The sequence below is a fragment of the Diabrotica virgifera genome, chromosome 9, assembly GCF_917563875.1.
Source record: "Diabrotica virgifera virgifera chromosome 9, PGI_DIABVI_V3a".
Lineage (NCBI taxonomy): Eukaryota > Metazoa > Arthropoda > Insecta > Coleoptera > Chrysomelidae > Diabrotica > Diabrotica virgifera.
Window position 1 is genome coordinate 117,738,916 of NC_065451.1, and position 19,296 is coordinate 117,758,211.

Here is a 19,296-nt window from a genome sequence, read left to right on the forward strand (position 1 = left end):
TCGCCCATTAGATTTGGGGGAGTCTTTATCAATGACAAGAAATCCATGTTTATCTTTCCAGCAGAATGAGCACAAATCCTTAAATTGTTGAAAAGTCATATCAATATTTACATGATCATCAAAGATATGTTTTAAATTCGTAAAGTCTTGGTGAAAAACTACAAGTAAATTAGAATTATCTCTAATTAATTGTTTTGGAATTGCACTGTAAGTTTGACACAGATAAAAACAATCCAAGTGTTTATGTCTTCCGTAACAATAATAATTTTGTATAATTTTTTGATTACATGATGGAATATCGTCAAAAATAACTACTGAATTTTCTTTAATATCATCAGGAGGTGGTACATTAATGGAATCATTATATTCTTTATACCCAATTTCGTGTATAGGCTCAATCAAGTTTCGCAAGTATATATACTTTGGTTGGTACAAAGATTTGGAATATAAATAAATATTTTCAAATCTAAGACCATTTGGATGTTCAATTAAAGACAATAATACGTTAGTCTTGCCACACCCACTTGGTCCAACAATTAGAACCCTTTTGAGCCCATTGAAAAGATAACTATGTTCTAGTTGAAGCTCTTTGGTAATATCATCGTGGTTTGTAATGGGAAGAGAGAGTTGTTGTGGTTCAATCTTCATTGCGAAAATGAGTTTAAAACTTTGGGTATATATAGCCCAACACCTATATATATAAGAGGCAGACCATGAAAAAAAAGTTTCAACGAACTACTAAAAGAAAAGGACGTGGGTTATTAAACTCACTCATTAACAAGCTGCCTCTAGAACTACATCTTCCCGGATATTCATATTGTGGACCAGGAACTCGTTTACAACAGAGATTAGAACGGGGGGATAAAGGAATCAATAAACTAGACGAGGCTTGTAAACAACACGATATTGAATACTCTAAACATAGTGATTTATCAACCAGACACGAAGCGGATAAAATCTTAGAAAACAAAGCGTGGAATATTGTGAAATCAAAAGACACCCCGTTTGGACAAAAAGCAGCCGCCTGGTTTATAACAACAGCTATGAAAGGAAAACGTAAGTTGGGAATGGGTCTTAAACGCAAAAAAGGCGGTTCTCTTCGGAAAAGGATAAATAAAAAAAAACGAATAATTAAAGCACCTAAAAAGGGAGGATTTCTACCATTACTTTTACCTTTATTAAGCGCACTCGGAGCCGTTGGAGGAATGGGTGCAGGAATTTACAAGGCCATCGGTGATGCGAAAGCTAATCGAATGAATCTTGAAGAACAAAAACGCCATAATTTAGCCATGGAACAAAAAGGCAAAGGATTGTATTTAAGACCGTATAAAGGGTATGGATTACACTTAAAACCGTATTCAAAAAACTAAACCTTCCTCATCACGCTTTAACAAATACAGATATAATGAAGTATGCTAAAACATTGCCATATTTTAGAGGTGTATTTATGAGAGACATGCTACCTAAAAATATTCATAAAAACGAGTGTGGTGTTATAAATTTAGATTCAAAACGTGGTGAGGGTACACACTGGGTAGCCTATGCAAAATCTAAATCCCATATAATTTACTTTGATTCGTATGGGGATTTGCCTCCACCACAAAATGTAATCAAATATTTTTTAAGTAATGGTGATGTACAAATATATTACAACTATGATAAAATCCAAAACGATTCATACAAGTGCGGTCATTACTCATTAGATTTTCTATTCAACTACTATAAATAGCAAATAATGTTAATTGCCTGCGTAAAATGTCTTTAAACTTTACGCTTACTGGAAGCTCTTCAAATCTGAGCTATAATTTTAATCCTCCAATTTACCTCGACGATGAATTTGATTATGAAATTGGTCTAACCAGTTTCTATAGTTTTAATACTATTCCAAATGTTGATGAAAGCAATAACCTTTTTCTCTGGCATTTTAAAAATTTTACCCATAGCTACAAGTTACCTGAGGGGGCCTATGAGTTGGATGATATTACGAAGCTTATTCAAGAAAACATGAAAAAGATTGATAATGATGCGACTTTAGAAATTACTCCACAATTATCAACTTCAAAAGTTGTTATTAAGAGTAACCGAGAAATTTCTTTTCTCCCCGTAAATTCCATTGGACTATTATTTGGTTTTAAATCACGACAACTAGCTCCAAACCAAACACATGTTTCAGATAAACCCGTAGAAATATGGGGGGCAAACACCCTGTGTGTTGATTGTAACATTGCTTCGGGATGCTATTTAAATGGGAATCCAGTTCACATCATCCATCAGTTCTTTCCGACAGTACCGATTGGGTATAAAATAGTGGATGCTCCTCAAAATATTTTGTATTATCCAGTTGGTATCAAGACAATCACCAACCTTACAGTAAAGATTATTAACCAAACAGGTAAACTTATTAACTTTGGGGGAGAAGAGGTAACAGTAAATTTACATCTTAGAAAACGTATATAAATAATGGTTTTAGTTTTTTCCCACATACCAAAAACATATATAAAGAAATCACCTTCTAAAATAGTAACACCATCTATAAAAAAAACATATAAACGGAGATCACCTTCTAAAAAACCATCTATACCAAAAACATATAAAAGGAGATTACCTTCCAAAACAATAACATCATCAAATCGCCACTTTCTGCAATCGTTGGGACTTAAAGTCTTAATATAATGGAAATTCTACATGTTACTGGTCAACCTTTCAATGACAACACTATTGAAGAGTATCAATTTCACACATATCAACCATACATCCCTGGAAAGTTAGGTTATAATGATGAAATACGTATTCCAATTCAAGATTTAGATGCATACACATATCCGGCAAATAGTTATCTCTATATCGAAGGTCAACTTCTTACCCACGATAATAAAGTCCCAACAAAACTAAAATTTATTAATAATGCTATAGGTTACTTGTTTCGTGAAATACGTTTTGAATTAAATGGGGTAGTAATTGATTCAGTACGTGATGTTGGCTTAGTATATATATACACCGTTCTTAGGCGTCAACGCCCTTCGGTAGGGATCTATGGGGGAGTATCACCGAGCCGCAAGCCCTTATCCCTTGCCGTACTGCTCCCTCATAGGTCGATCAGATGCCCGCATATTCCAGTCTAAGCGCCAGATTCATATTTAGAATTTTATACTGACGCGTTAGCCTTTTTGTTTTTCCGATGGCCTGGCTTGGGCTTGAACTCTCGTACCTCACAGCGAAGTGAAGTGCGGGTCAGCCGCTAGTCGCACTGAGCTATCCGATCGACACTGGCACTGGCACTGGCACTGGCTTAGTATCAAGTATTAAAAACTACCTTAGTCTTAACGAAAACCAAAGCCTGCAATTGGAAAACTCGGGATGGTTTCCAAAAAGAGGTAGACTGGAAACTAATAATGAAGTCCCCAAAGACAGTGTGTTGGTGGATTCAAATGGAAACTTTAACGTATGTATACCTCTACGACTGCTATCAGGTTTCTTCGAAGATTTTACGAGAATCATAATGAATTTAAAAATGGAATTAATACTTATTAGATCAAATGATGATATTGATGCCGTAGTAAGCGAAGATGAAAGCGAACGACCGAAGATTGATATTAATAAATTATATTGGGAGGTTCCACATGTAACACCAAGTATACAAGAACAGTTACGGCTTAATAAGATTTCACATACAAATCAAGAACTTCCTATTAAATTTCGCTCATGGCAAATGATTGAATATCCTGCTCTAAACAACTCTACCCGCCATACATGGTCTGTGCGCACTAGTACGAAAATAGAAACACCTCGTCACATCATTGTTGCTTTCCAAAATAACAGAAAATCGAAATTAACAAAAGATATGAGTAAATTTGATCATTGCAATTTAAAAAATATTAAAGTGTTTTTAAATTCTGAAAGATATCCTTATAATGACCTACAAATAGATTTTAAAACAAATAGATTTGCGAAACTTTATGAAATGTTTGCTAATTTTCAAGAAAGTTATTATCACATGGTGCTGAATCAACCTATATTTAATCCACATGACTTTAAAATGATTGCCCCGCTTATACATATTGACTGCTCTCGTCAAAAAGAAATCATTCAATCGGGGTCTGTTGTGTTACGTATAGAATTTGAGACAGATGACCCAACAACCTCTGATATCTCTGCTTATTGTCTGATATTACACGAAAAAGAATTTACGTATAATCCCTTAACTAAAATAGTAAAACAATTATAAAACTAAATATTTATATTATGCTGGACAAGTTAAGGTATATGTACATAATGAAGTCATGAGGCTATGACATTATATGGGGAACCCTCTCATGCGCATGAGTCAAATTAGGTTTATAAATATAGGTTAGACACCATACAAAGACAGACTTTAACATGCACCTAATAATAGATGTACAAGGTTTTAATACCGAGAAAAATAAATTTATCGCAAAAGAGTTGGCCACTTATGATGGTCAAAAAATTAGTCATCATTTCTTCAAACCACCATATCCAATGAGGTTGCTCAATCCAGAGTTTCATAAACAAGCTGTATGGTTAATGAATAATTATCATGGTCTTAACTGGGATCATGGATTTACCCCGGTACATCAAGTTCATAATATTATCCAATGCTTGACAAGTAATGTCGATATCGTCTATGTTAAAGGAAGAGAAAAGTCTCAGTATATAAAAAAGTATAGTTTAGCTCCAGTTGTGGAATTTGATGAACAACCAGGTTTGGAAAAAATGGAGTCTAAATGTCCTTACCATATCAATAATAATAGTGTATGTGCGTTATCTAACGTATTTTATTTGTATGATACTTTTATGATGCAATAAAGATTTTTTTTTACATTTTTGTTTTATTAATAAAAAAACCTTAATAAAAAATAGTACTTTATTTAACCGATATAATTGTTATATAAATTTTCAAGTGCAAATCTGCATAAACGGCAACTGGATTGAGCAGGAGCAGTACCTTCCTCTGTTCTCCATTCGGGACGATTGAAATGAACAAAACACGGAAGTCGAGTTCGAATTTCAAAATCTTGCACAAATTTCTGGGGTAGGAGATGCCAAGACTGAAGTAGTTCATATGGATCTACAGATTTTCTAATGTATGGTATGGTAAAGTTTTGTAGTTCTGCTTCTGTAAACAGGTATAAAGGTTTTTGCGGGTGTTGATTCATCACAATTCTTTTCTGGCAACATTCCATTATTGTTAAAACGATTAATGTTTTTAAACACCAAATCTATCCACTTTTGCTCCTCGATTGCAGAAACAAAAAATAGTCTATTTTCTTCTTCAGGAGGATAAACTCTTCCACTACGCAAACGCATCACTTATACTAAGTCGTGAAAAGTTTTTAAACATATATTCCTTATCTTTATATTTTCTTATTAACTGGTTAATACTCTTCTCTAACTGTTTAATATTTCTTGTTTTTTCATAAACTAAAATATCACGTTTTATTCTGTTAATACCTTTACTAAATTGTTCAACACGTTCACGAAGCCTTCTTGAGCACATACTGTTTACATTATCGATGTTTCTGTACTCTTATATCCTCCCTTCTCTCATTGACACCAGTTGCAAATGTGTGGGTCACTATCCCCCACTCCTAGACTTTACCAGATACGCGAGACGTGATCAGCTTGCGTGACTCATTCCCTTTGAAACTTGTTAAGCTACATCATAAACCAGATCGTTGTAAGCCACGTGAAACCACGCGTTGTGTTCAAATATGTCATACAAAGATGTGGATAATTTTGACGATCTATTTAACTATAGTGGTGACGAGTGGGAAACGAGACTCCCCTTTTATTGTGTACAACAAAAGCTTTGTCTTATTTGTCGTAAAATGTCTGGAACTAAACTTATTCCAAGAAGCTTAATATTTAAAGGGTGGAAATTGGTATTTGAATTTTGTGTATTTTGTAGTGAGACTAGACCTATGGGGTTATCTCATCGAAACGTAGGTTATCGTGATGGGTTAATGGAATCTCCACCATATACATGTGACTCCCCACGCCCAAAGTTAGATTTACTATAAATAGATGTTCAAATCTTGGTAGAGATTAAGATGGTATCATTAGACTTTATTGTTTTACAAGCAATTCTGCGAAATCTGCTTTTAATTCAGCAACCCATCAATGTTAGAGAAGTTTTTGTGTGCTTTGACAGTAATGGTACACTAAATGAAACATGGCCTGAGACATGGTCAAGAATGAAATCATACCCGGGAAACAATTTTTTACCAACTTTACAAGCTGAAATACCATTAAATAGCACTAAATATAAATTGCGTTTTAGACATATGAGTGGTAGAAGCAGTGACTCCAAATGGCTAGAACTTTATAATGAAAGACCTAGAAAGGATACAGTCATATCTCCAATATTTTATTATATAGCTCTATGTTCGACTTTTTCAATAATTATGGTATTAATAGAATTGTGTAAGGTTTTAAATAAAAAAATATGTTGATATACATGTGTTTTATTAATACATAAAAATATACAATTTACAAATTTTACAAGTATGAATCATATTGAAAAGAATCGACTTGAAACAATTCTTCAAGAGGAATCTTTTCTAAATCTACCAATTCCGGGGTGTGTAGCAGCTCATTCCCATACCTAATAAGATCATCTATAGTACCATTATGTGGACTAATTAGAAAATGCCCCCACGCAAGAGTTTTTACGTCACCGTTTATTACACAGCGTTTGTCATCCTTAGAAGATAATGCCACTTTATTCCTAAGTTCAGTATATATGGTATGTAAATTAGACACAAATACATACATTTTTCTAAAAATTACACCACCTTTTTTCACTAATAGTACATAATCACTCTTTTGCAACTGTGTTTTGGTTACGTGTTTTGAAATGCCTTTTGCTTTTTTTATTATTTTATTCGCTTCTATGCAATAAGCTTTAGCACCTGTACCATAGAAACATTTAATGGGTACAGATGCAAATTCATCTTTCATTTTTCCTAGTATTGATGGTGTTTTCGGTATCCTGTGAATATTATCAGTTGGATAGTTGGAGGTGTCGAAATGTTCTAAATTTATCTTCATATCCTCATAGAAATTGGGGGTATATATCTCCATAATCAGGGAGTCTGTGTCTGTGTATAACAAGTTTGCAGCTTCCCCATATTTCTTTTTGATGTATCCATAATAAAAATCATATATCACTGTTTTTGATAAATCTAAAATTGTGAAACCAACATAGAGAGGCTTGTCATAAACTATTTTGGTTTTACCCAAATGGATTGCCGCCAAATTCTCATTAAACACGGAACAAGACTTGAATTCTGGTTTAGAGATAAGTACCCTGGCTTCCAACGAATTTGTTTTTGTTTCCCAGCGGGTGCACAGGCGGATATCTCTTCTTTTTTCAACGTTCTCTAAAGTTTTACCGAATATCGCATTAACCAGAAGCTTAAAAAGATCCCGTTCAAACTCGTTTTTGGCCTTGTTTCTGAGTGATGTGTTTAGGTCAATATATTTTTTTAACCATGGTGATTGTAAAAACTCTAGTATACGATGAATCCTTTTTAGTACCAGACCATACCTAAGACACTGCTTAAGATTGCGATAATGGATAATGTATTTAGTTTTATTGTTGAAATTTGGGATAAGTTTAGGACATTTGCTTCCTGGAGGTACCATGCTCTCGGGGCAGAATGGTAAATCATTATGTAAATAATGTAAATGAGCTGGATATTCCAAATCCACTTCCAACACATACCCTTTATCCGCATCATCCTCCACCACAAAACAGTTGAAGTTTTCAACATCGGTTACCCATTTAAAATTTCCATATGGAAGATATTGACACATGGCTGCACCATATAAATTTGTGGCATCTAGATACATGATGTAAGACTTGGGTTGTTGTGGATCATAGTTGGGTACATATTGATTATTTGCCACGGCTTCTCGTTTGCTACATTGTGCCACACCTCCTCTTACTCCTTTCTTTAAAAAGTGTACCATGTCCACATCTGTAAGAAGCTCTAGTTCAATTTCGGTATATCTTAACATAGCATCCCAACTTAATGCAGGAGCAGTTATGTAGTGACAAGGATCCAAATTGTATTCTTTGTGACATATTTTTCTAAAATTTTCAAACACATCAGCCAATAATAAGACATCTGATACTAAGTACACCATAGCATAGTCACTCATAGATTTACAATCAAATGTGTTCCATACATCAATTGCTCTTGCATAATCTTCATCAGAAATGTGTTTGTTAGTTAGATTATTGTAGAAATTTTCTTTAGGTGGTAGTGTTTTTTCTTTAAGTCTATCAAATCCATCCATATATGAATAAGGAAAGACACCCTTGTGTCTCACAAGTTCAAAATGTTTAGTATTTGGAAAATACTTTCTAATTTCTGTACACTGCTCCGAATTTAAGGTTGTGCTCAGAATATCCAAAGATTTTGCCAAAAATCTGTATGAATCAACAAATTTTAGAGTTATGTATTTATCTAGGCCATTTTTCGACTCTTCTACCAGAATTCTTTTAGAAATTGTGATATATTTTTCTTTCGTCTGTGCAATTACTGAAACTTTTTCACCAGTTGTTGAAAGCTCTTTAATAAAAAGATGACAATCATAATTACTCATGTTGTGAAAGAACACGGGTATTGTATTTGAGAGTTTGTTATTTATATTACAGGAGTTATGGCTGGGTCCAAGATATAATGAATTGAGATGGTGATGATCTTTCACCTTACGATTGAAAGGATTAAATGGCTTTCCACACAAGTAACACTCGGTAGCAGTCTCATGTTTTTCAATTTCTTCTTTAGTTAACGGCGACATTGGTTTAATATGTTTAAGGTGATTGTTATATAGTTCATGCACTAAATCATCCAATTTCTGTATAAACACTTTGGGAGCATCCTGTCCTTCATATTTTATTAGTTTATAAAGTGAATCATCATAGTTGCATTTAAGGTAAAATGCAAACGAATATGCTTGGTGTTCAGCAGTTTTAACGGAATATGAATTTCCATTGAAAGGTTCAACATGGTCTATTGGTTTTAGCAGACTTTCAAAATCAGCATAGATCACAAATGGCACAGGTAACATTTTTTGGATATTTATAAATTTTAGTATATTTTCTGGCACCATTTCACCAAACTTATTAATTTTAGGTTTCGTTGTGGGAAGTTCTGTGTAAATATGAGAACAGTCGTTATTTTGGTGATTATCGAGCTTTTCTTCGCAAACAAAGAATTGTAGACATCCATCACATAAGTATACTTTGTGACGGTCTTTTGTTTTTTGACTTCTTACAAGTCTCGACATATCCAGAATCAGACAATAATGACTTTGTTTATCATTTGTTATAAGCAAAAGGTTCACGTGAGTGGCATGGCGATTACTTGTAAAATGCAATGGTCCAAATATTTCATATTGCCTTTTATTATTTACGAAATTGGATTCCAGCCCATAAACATTTACTGAAATATTATTGAGGTTCTCAAACTTTTTAATGTCTTTTAGTTTCATCGGAAAGTCAATTCCTTCAAAATTCAACAAAGTATCGTATGGTGGATATGATTCTGGTTTGGTTGGGTTGCCACTAGCAGGAAAAATAGCTGCAATAATACTCCATGCAAAACACTTATTATCTTTGTTTTCGATATTTAAAATAGCGTGTTTTCGTACTATAGGTATTGGGAGACGAATATATGTTGATGCGGAAATACTACTAAATTTGTTTATGTTAACATCTAAAAACATTATTTCCTGCAATACCCAATTTGAATCTTTCTCTTGAAATTCTGATGCTTGTGTCATCAGTTCTTCCTTAAAATCATCAAATACTTCATCCAGTTCAGTGCTGATAGTTATAATTTTATTACATGTGTTCATGGACTTGATATCTGATAGGTTAGTGTCAGGTTTTAGATAAATACCAAATATTTCAAAATTTACCTTTATGCTATTGTGCTGATGTAAATATTCACTCAAAATGTTCAAAACTTTGGGTTTGACATCGTTTAAAAATCCATGATAATCCAGTTTTTTATCACTACTAAAACGATAAGATGCGATTCTGTTTTTAAACGCGTGTGACAATTTCGAAACAGTTCCATCAATCACTTCCACTCCAAGTGGTCTTAATCTTTTTTTGGGAATATAATAATCCCCATTCTTATCACTATCCACATTTCCGTATTTGCATTTTTTTATATGTCGCGATAGGTTATCCGAACGCGAATACGATTTGTCACACCTGCTGCACGTATTCATGATTCGCGATAAACTACTGAGGAGCTCCACTAATTTGCCTTAAATAGGATGTTACAAGACCACTGCCCTCACACCATGTTATTTTTAGAGCCCCTCCTCTTCATTATTATACCGGATATTCTCCAGACAAACCGGATACTCTGTTTGTTGATGCGTGAACTACGGGTGCCCTGATTGTTGATGCTTGAAGACCACTGCCCTCACACCATGTTACTTTTAGAACCCCCTCCTCTTCATTATTATACCGGATATTCTCCAGACAAACCGAATACTCTGTTTGTTGATACATGAACTACGGATGCCCTGATTGTTGATGCTTGAACTATTTTTAGATGTGAAAAGCAGATGGTTATAACCCCATCCACTGATACATGCCAGACCCCCTCTATCCCTTCTACTTAAAAATACTATGCCAGACCCCCTCTATCTATACTACTTGATAAATATAAATTAATTTTTGTTTGCATTTATTTAGTTATAATTTTTGTAGTAACAGCAACAAAACCTTGAAATTCCAATGGACGACATGTTAGTAAATCCGTTAGATATCATACCACCGAGTAACGATGAAAACCTCGAAATTCCCATGGGTGAAGCAAGTGATAGTGACACTAACGACAGTTTTGTTTTTTCGCTATCTACCGAAACTGTATCAGACCTCGAAGACTGTGAAATCCTAGATATGGATTCTCAAGAAGTCGATACCAAAATATTACAAATGAATGATGTCAACAACAGGCGATTTTTGTCTTACGAATGCAGACAGACAGTATGTATGACCCAATGTTATTATGCTGTAGACAATCACACTTTGTGCCCATCGTGCTTTTTTGAGACTCTTCGTGGAATACCACCATACGTTCCTTCTGTCCATGTTACTGAACATTCAACTGGGAATTTGAGTGACATTAGTGCACATATTTGTGCGTGTTGTAATAATAATTTGTTCATTTATTGTTTAACTACATATTGTATTGTTTGCAATAATAAAAATCTACAATAATAAATAGGTTTTTATTTTACCCCTCCTTTTCAATATATATAGCATATGCTTTTTAATGATCAATTTAGAAATAATTTTTATAATAAACCAAGATTTTAAGAAATCTTTTCATAAATGACTTGGAAAATTAATTTTATTCATGTGTTAGTAAAAAAACTACCCCCCCTTTGTATCGAATTTAAAAAATGAGCTATATATATTTTTGAATTGTTCATTTTTTCCCTTTTCATTGATATATAACAATATTATATTGTTTTATGCTAAAATTCACTGTAAGGTAGCCCTGTTTCCAATAGTAAAATAATAAAAATAATATTAGTTTTAGAAAGATATTTCTTTTTAAAACAATAATTAAAAAAATCTTTTCTTAATTTTTATAACTAACGTGGAAAATTAATATTTAAATCAATAAATACTTTAGCTAAAAATTTTATGGAGTACGCTCATGGCATTTATATACACCATCGCGAATCGGCTTTCGTTCAACCATGCTGTTTTTTACTTTAGCGGAGACAAACGTTCCTTCCCGCATCTAGCAAACAATTTACAACTATGGTGAGTGAAAGCCGATCGGTATATGGTAGATACACTTTTACGTTTAATTGTGGTCGTGAATATTTATTTAGGGGTATATGATTATTATTTTATCAGAGGTTATTATTTTGTAAAAGTCACTCTTTGCTTTAAAAAATTTTTTGGTTTTGCAACTTTTTTTGGGTTATGTTTTATGATAAAATTTACTGTAAGGTAGCCCTGTTTCCAATAGTCAAATAATAAAAATAATATTAGTTTTAAAAAGATATTTCTTTTTAAAACATTAATTCAAAAAATCTTTTCTTAATTTTCATAAATGACTTGGAAAATTAATTTTATTCATGTGTTAGTAAAAAAACTACCCCTTTGTATTGAATTTAAAAATGAGCTATATATATTTTTGAATTGTTCATTTTTTTTCCTTTTCATTGATATACAACAATATTATATTGTTTTATGATAAAATTCACTGTAAGGTAGCCCTGTTTCCAATAGTCAAATAATAAAAATAATATTAGTTTTAGAAAGATATTTCTTTTTAAAACATTAATTCAAAAAATCTTTTCTTAATTTTCATAAATGACTTGGAAAATTAATTTTATTCATGTGTTAGTAAAAAAAACTACCCCTTTGTATTGAATTTAAAAATGAGCTATATATATTTTTGAATTGTTCATTTTTTTCCCTTTTCATTGATATACAACAATATTATATTGTTTTATGATAAAATTCCCTGTAAGGTAGCCCTGTTTCCAATAGTCAAATAATAAAAATAATATTAGTTTTAGAAAGATATTTCTTTTTAAAACATTAATTCAAAAAATCTTTTCTTAATTTTCATAAATGACTTGGAAAATTAATTTTATTCATGTGTTAGTAAAAAAAAACTACCCCTTTGTATTGAATTTAAAAATGAGCTATATATATTTTTGAATTGTTCATTTTTTTCCCTTTTCATTGATATACAACAATATTATATTGTTTTATGATAAAATTCCCTGTAAGGTAGCCCTGTTTCCAATAGTCAAATAATAAAAATAATATTAGTTTTAGAAAGATATTTCTTTTTAAAACATTAATTCAAAAAATATTTTCTTAATTTTCATAAATGACTTGGAAAATTAATATTTAAATCATAAGATACTTTGACTAAAAATTTTATTAAGTACGCTCATGGCGTTTTCATTCACTATCGAGAATCGGTTTTCGCTCAACTATGCTGGGTTTTTACGTTAGCGGGGCGAATGTATCTTCTCCGCATAATGCAAAAATTTACAGCTGTGGTGAGTAAAAGCCGATCGGTATATGGTAGCTACATTTTTACGTTTAATTGTGGTCATGAATATTTATTCAGAGGTATATGATTATTATTTTATAAAGAGGTTATTATTTTGCAAAAAGTCACTCTTTGCTTTAAAGAAATTTTTGGTCTACTTATTTTTGGGTTAAAAAATACCTGAAAAATTATTTCCTTTCGGGAAATTTTTTTTTTGAAAGTCAGGTGTGAGTTAATTTTCCGAAATGCAAGTAAAATTTATATTTTAGAATATATGTTTGTTTAAATATTTAAATTAATAATAAAATTTTATTAATTCAAATAGTTAAAAAACAACACAGAAAGCTCGGGTGTGGGTTAAGAAAATAACTGAAATATTATCTACACTTTTTATTTTGTTAAGATTACCATATAGTTTTTGGACATATATCCCAAAGGAAAAATTTTCATTTTAGAATATATGTGTGTTTACCTATTTAAACCAATAACACAATGTTATTAATTTAGATAGTTCCAACAAAGAAAAGTCAGGTGTGGGTTAAGAAAAGAACTGAAATATTATTTAAACTTTTTATTTTATTAAGATTACCTTGTTGATTTTTGCATATTTCAAAATGAAAGTTAGACTTTTTCACTTGAGTTTTTTTTTCATTTTCGTATCCAAGCCGACGGCGCATTTTGTTGTCACGTTTTGATGTTTACATCCACTTGTTAGGCACCCCGTACACATATTCTTTTTCACTTGATTTTTTTCATTTTCGTATCCAAGCCGACGGCGCATTTTGTTGTCACGTTTTGATGTTTACATCCACTTGTTAGGCACCCCGTACACATATATTTCTTTTTCACTTGATTTTTTTCATTTTCGTATCCAAGCCGACGGCGCATTTTGTTGTCACGTTTTGATGTTTACATCCACTTGTTAGGCACCCCGTACACATATATTTCTTTTTCACTTGAGTTTTTTTCATTTTCGTATCCAAGCCGACGGCGCATTTTGTTGTCACGTTTTGATGTTTACATCCACTTGTTAGGCACCCCGTACACATATATTTCTTTTTCACTTGAGTTTTTTTTCATTTTCGTATCCAAGCCGACGACGAACACTCCACAACTACGGTTTAAGCTGTTTTCTATGTCCACTAGTCCACATCAGGTGACATTTTTAAATGATTTTGGTGACCTTTTACGACCGAAAACTTAGGTACATGAAAACAAGAAGATTATATTAGTAAAACTACTTAGATAGTACCTACGGTTTTATAGCTTAATGGAATGGGTATGGAATTTTAAAATCCCTGCTTTGATCATGAGCAGGTGACCAGCCAATGAAATGTATGCAGCACCCCCACCTAGTGTGTTTTAAAGTACCAATCTTTACAAATGCATGTGATATCCAACTAAATCTTAAATCATGGTTGGGTACTTTTAATTTATGCAATTATAAAATACAATGTAGTGAAACACACGTATTTTTTAATTATTACTGTTCACATGCATGAGGTTTTATTTTATTCCCCTTTGTCTTCGATTCTCACTATATGTCTGCATGTGTAACTACGTCGATTAAGAGGGAAATATTTCTTAATTTATTCACCCCATTCCATAGCGTTCATTCACAAGTAAAAATTATAACATTCCGCTGCTTTTTGCATGTTACAAAAATCATGGTTACTACTAAAGAGGCATTCGACTGTTACTGTCAGATCTTGAGATATGTACACAGTCAAGAATATAAGACACACATTACTTTGCGTACAGGAGAAGATGAAGAGCGTCATGGTCACTGATTTTTGTTAATGTGAATTCCTTTGCTAATCATATAGTGTTGGCGTCACCTAATTAGTATTCACCCTATTACCTAATTAATATTCACCCTAGCCAGCGGTTGTTCATTGACCCACTCCTTCGATTTGCAGGAAGGAATACTCACTACTTTGCTTGTTTTTAAATCTTATACACACACCCAAACTTATATGGAATCATCTGCTTTTTCTTACTATTCCGTGCGAATTTAAAAACAAACGAACACACGAAGTCAAACAATATTTATTTTAAAGCAATTTAATAACAAATACATAACAATTAAATAAAACAATAAAGTATTTAACAAACAAATTGAAAGTAGTTGTTTTAAAGCCAATAGCATACAAAATTTCAATGTAAAACGAATAATGTTTAACTTGTTTTTATTTATTTTTTTGTATTTTGTGGTAGTCAGTGTTATCACCTATAGTCCTTATGCAAGCTTCAGTTTGCGTGGGCACGCTCCTAATCAAATTATCAACATTTGATTGTGGTAGGTTGCTCCATCCTTTAAAAGTAGCTTGTATTAGCCGTGCGGTGTTTTATGGATTATCCCGGAGAGCTCTAATTTTTCTTTTAAGCATATTCCACAAATACTCTATCTCCAAACTTTAACGTGTGATCAGGTGTCAGTCTAAAAAATAACCCCATCTCGTCAGCATTAAAAATTTCATCATCGCTATAGCCAGCCCTGAGTGTAGGACACACATTTTCAACCCAGTCATTTGTAATTGATCTGTCAACAACTGCTGACTCACCTCAAATTTTTCCATGGACAATATTGTGGCGAGCTCGGAAACGTTAAACCCAGGAAGCATTACACTTAAAATCCTTCTTCAAAATCACAGCGAAAGCATCAGCCTTTACCTGAAGCATCGGCCCACTCACGGGTACATTGTTTGCGCGTTGTTTGAACCAATCGAGCAAAGCACTTTCAATGTCACTGTCACAATAATTTTCTCACGTCGTTTCATCATTCCAGCAATTGTTGAGCGTGACGTTTTAAATTCCCGGGCAATTGAACTCGCGGAATCACCGGAATCGACTCAGCAAATTATTCCAAACTGTTCCTCATTGTTTCCGTAACATGTTTTCTATGAAGGCTAGACACAACTGAATTCAAATTCAGAAACCCTTGGCTTGGGCCAAATGGTGTAATATAAGTATCGTTCGCGGTAGTGATCCGGAACTTGTCCAGTATTACCTCACATGCGTACTTAAAAAAAAGAGCGTTCGCGGTAATCGAGTTCTGAACTCCTAATCCGGGATTTTGTCAGATTTTGTGGTTCGCGGTAAGCGAACTATTATATTATGTACAATGTACAAAATGTAAAAAAAATGTATATTTGGTTACCTATTTTGAAATAAAAATATATTGTTCGTCCGCTCTAACTTTTCCCATGAGTCATTTTCAAACAAATTTAGTCCAAACCTAAAGTGAAACGAACGTCGATGTGTATATACAGGGTGTTTGGTAAAGAATGGGCCATAGCTTAACCTTATATTCCTGAGGTCAAAATAGGTCGATTTAAGCTAACTTACCTACTTACCTTAGTACAAAAGTTGATAACCGAAATACAGGGTGTCAAAGTTAAACTTTTATTTTATTTATTTTTGAATATTTCCTGACAGATATGGGACAACAACACGAAATTTGGTAAGTGGTGCTGGTACTGTACACCATACTAAATTATGTTAAACAAACATTTCTGGCTACTACCAGAGGCGTACGACGGGGAAACGTGAATGGTTTACCCTTTCCAAATTCTACGCCACTGGCGAAATTTCTATTATAGTGCAATTTTTTGATTCTCCAATACTTTTTATGTAAATAACATATTCTTCATTCGTAACGATAAAGCCATTAGTTTTCGAGATATTTGAAGCTAAAAACGAAGGAGCATAATACATTAATCAAAATAAGTGTGCCTTTTCATTTTTAACTTCAAATATCTCGAAAACTAATGACTTTATCGTTACGAATGAAGAGTATATTTTTTGCACAGAAAGTATTGGAGAATCTAAAAACTAGGCTAAAATAGCAGTTTCCTCAGTGACGTAGAATTTGGGAAGAGTCAACCATTCACTTTCCCATGTCGTACGCCTCTGGTATTAACCAGAAACGATTATTTAAAATAATTTAGTAGGTTGTATAGTTCCTACACTTTCTGCCAAGTTCTTAAAGTTTTAAATAAAGAATAAATTATTAAAAAAAATACTTTAAAATAATTTGACATTTCCGTGTCATACTTGGCAGAAAGTTTAGGCACTGTACATCCTATTAAATTATGTTAATTAATCGTTTTTGGCTACTACCAGAGGCGTACGACAGGGGAAAGTGAATGGTTAACCCTTCCCAAATTCTACGCCACTGATGAAACTGCTATTTTAGCATAATTTTTAGGTTCTCCAATACTTTGTATGCAAATAATATTCTCTTCATTTGTAAAGATAAAGTCATTAGTTTTCCAGATATTTGAAGTTAGAAATGAAAAGGCTCACTTATTTTGATTAATGTATTATGTTATTGACATAAAAAGTATTGGAGAATAAAAAAATTGCACTAAAATAGCAATTCCACCAGTGGCGTAGAATTGGGGAAGGGTCAACCATTCCCGTTCCCCCGTCGTACGCCTCTGGTAGTAGCCAGAAATGTTTGTTTATCATAATTTAGTAGGGTGTACAGTACCAGCACCACTTACCAAATTTCGTGTTGTTACCTTATTCAAATATAAATATCAGGAAATATTCAAAAATAAATAAAATAAAACTTTAAATTTTACACCCTGCATTTCGATTATTATCAACTTTTGTACTAAGATAAGTTAGCTTAAATCGACCTATTTTAACCTCAGGAATCTAAGGTTAAGCTATGGCCCATTTTTTACCAAACTCCCTTTACATTTTGTATACTGTATACTATACACTACACATATCGGCGTACGTTTCACTTTAGGTTTTTACTTAATTTTTTTGAAAATAAAGCTTTGAACAAATTTTCAGCTTGCTATTAATAAACTTTTTTTGGTACGTGGGATCCAGGCCTATAATTTATAAATATAAAATAAATCTGGGAATTGCTTTATGCCAAAGCCGATTTTAAATAAAAATATAAGAAAATAGTAAAATACATTATGATCAATGCATTTCTTGAGAAAAAAAACTGTATGAGCCAACTACAATGAATAATTGCTTGCTTGGAAATTTAAAATTAAGAAGTTGTGCACAATATATACAAAATTAATATGATTTGTATCTACATTCATTTACACTACTGGTTTCATCACCTGCTAGGTCTCTAGCGTGTGCCACTTCGCCACCCAGTAATGGTGCAGTGGCAAAATTTTTTTATTGTCTCTTGGGCTTGGGTGTGTTAGTTCGCCACTCCGTAATGAAGCAGGGGCAATATTTGTTTGTGGCCTATTATGTCTGCCATTACTTCGGCGTATTCAAATTCCTGCCTTCCTCTACCTGTTTGTTTACTGGTATCTACATATTTTTTGTAGGCCCTCTCTAAAACTTTTCTCTTATTCTCACAGTGGTTATCTGTTATTTTTATTTCCAACATCATGCGAAGCTCCCTTGCTATTTTCTCGTACATTCTTTTGAGGCTTCTAATATTAAGGGACTTGTGACCTATATTTTCTGTAAAGGTCCAAAAATAACAGCGTGTTTCGGTTGCTCCAAACAAACTTGACCTCATCGCCACCGGTTACCACGTGGCTACTTAATGGGCCTGGCGAAAACATTAGAAACTCATTCAGTTGTACGAAACAAACATAATTAAAATATAAACTCACTTAGAATTAGTATCAGAATTTACCTTCTTGCGACATAGTTATAATAATTATTTTAAACGGAAGAGAATACAGAACAAGCTTGGCTTTAACGTTTAGGTAAGACAAGGGCCAAGGCACATACATAAAGAAATAAATAAATCAAAAAACAAACCAGACTGACATGACGGGTGACAGATATTCGAACAAATTGACAAGCGACACTACAGCGAAGGTTGTCCAAAAATCGTTCGCGGCTTAAAATCAATCCTGAATTGTCCTAAGAGTGTCCGTAACTAATCCTGGACAAGTTCAGGATCGTTACCGCGAACGAAGCTATAAACAAAATCTTGTAATACAATGGACCCGTCTTGGGAGGTCTAAATGTCTAAAGGACAAGTAATCAAGTGTAAATGCCTGTCCGGATGTAGCATAACCATAAATTAATAAATCCTTGCTTCTCATTTCGTGGTACTAAATATCGGTAATATCTGTGAGAAATACAACACTACAATGTCCATTTTCGTAACTTTTCATAACTTGAACTTTTTAAAGCTGAACCTTTTTGAGTTAATACTACTCCTGCTTTTGAGAAAATACATTCACATGTAACCGAAGTTACCTGAATGCAT

At 33.0% G+C, this 19,296-nt stretch overlaps 1 protein-coding gene across 1 annotated transcript; it reads right to left on the reverse strand.

The window, feature by feature from the left end:
• Positions 1-6,516: 6,516 nt before the first annotated feature.
• On the reverse strand, positions 6,517-10,269 carry LOC126891252 (uncharacterized). Its single transcript, XM_050660433.1, has one exon. It carries the CDS (start codon positions 10,267-10,269, stop codon positions 6,517-6,519), a length of 3,753 nt encoding a protein of 1,250 aa, XP_050516390.1.
• Between the last annotated feature and the right edge of the window lie 9,027 nt (positions 10,270-19,296).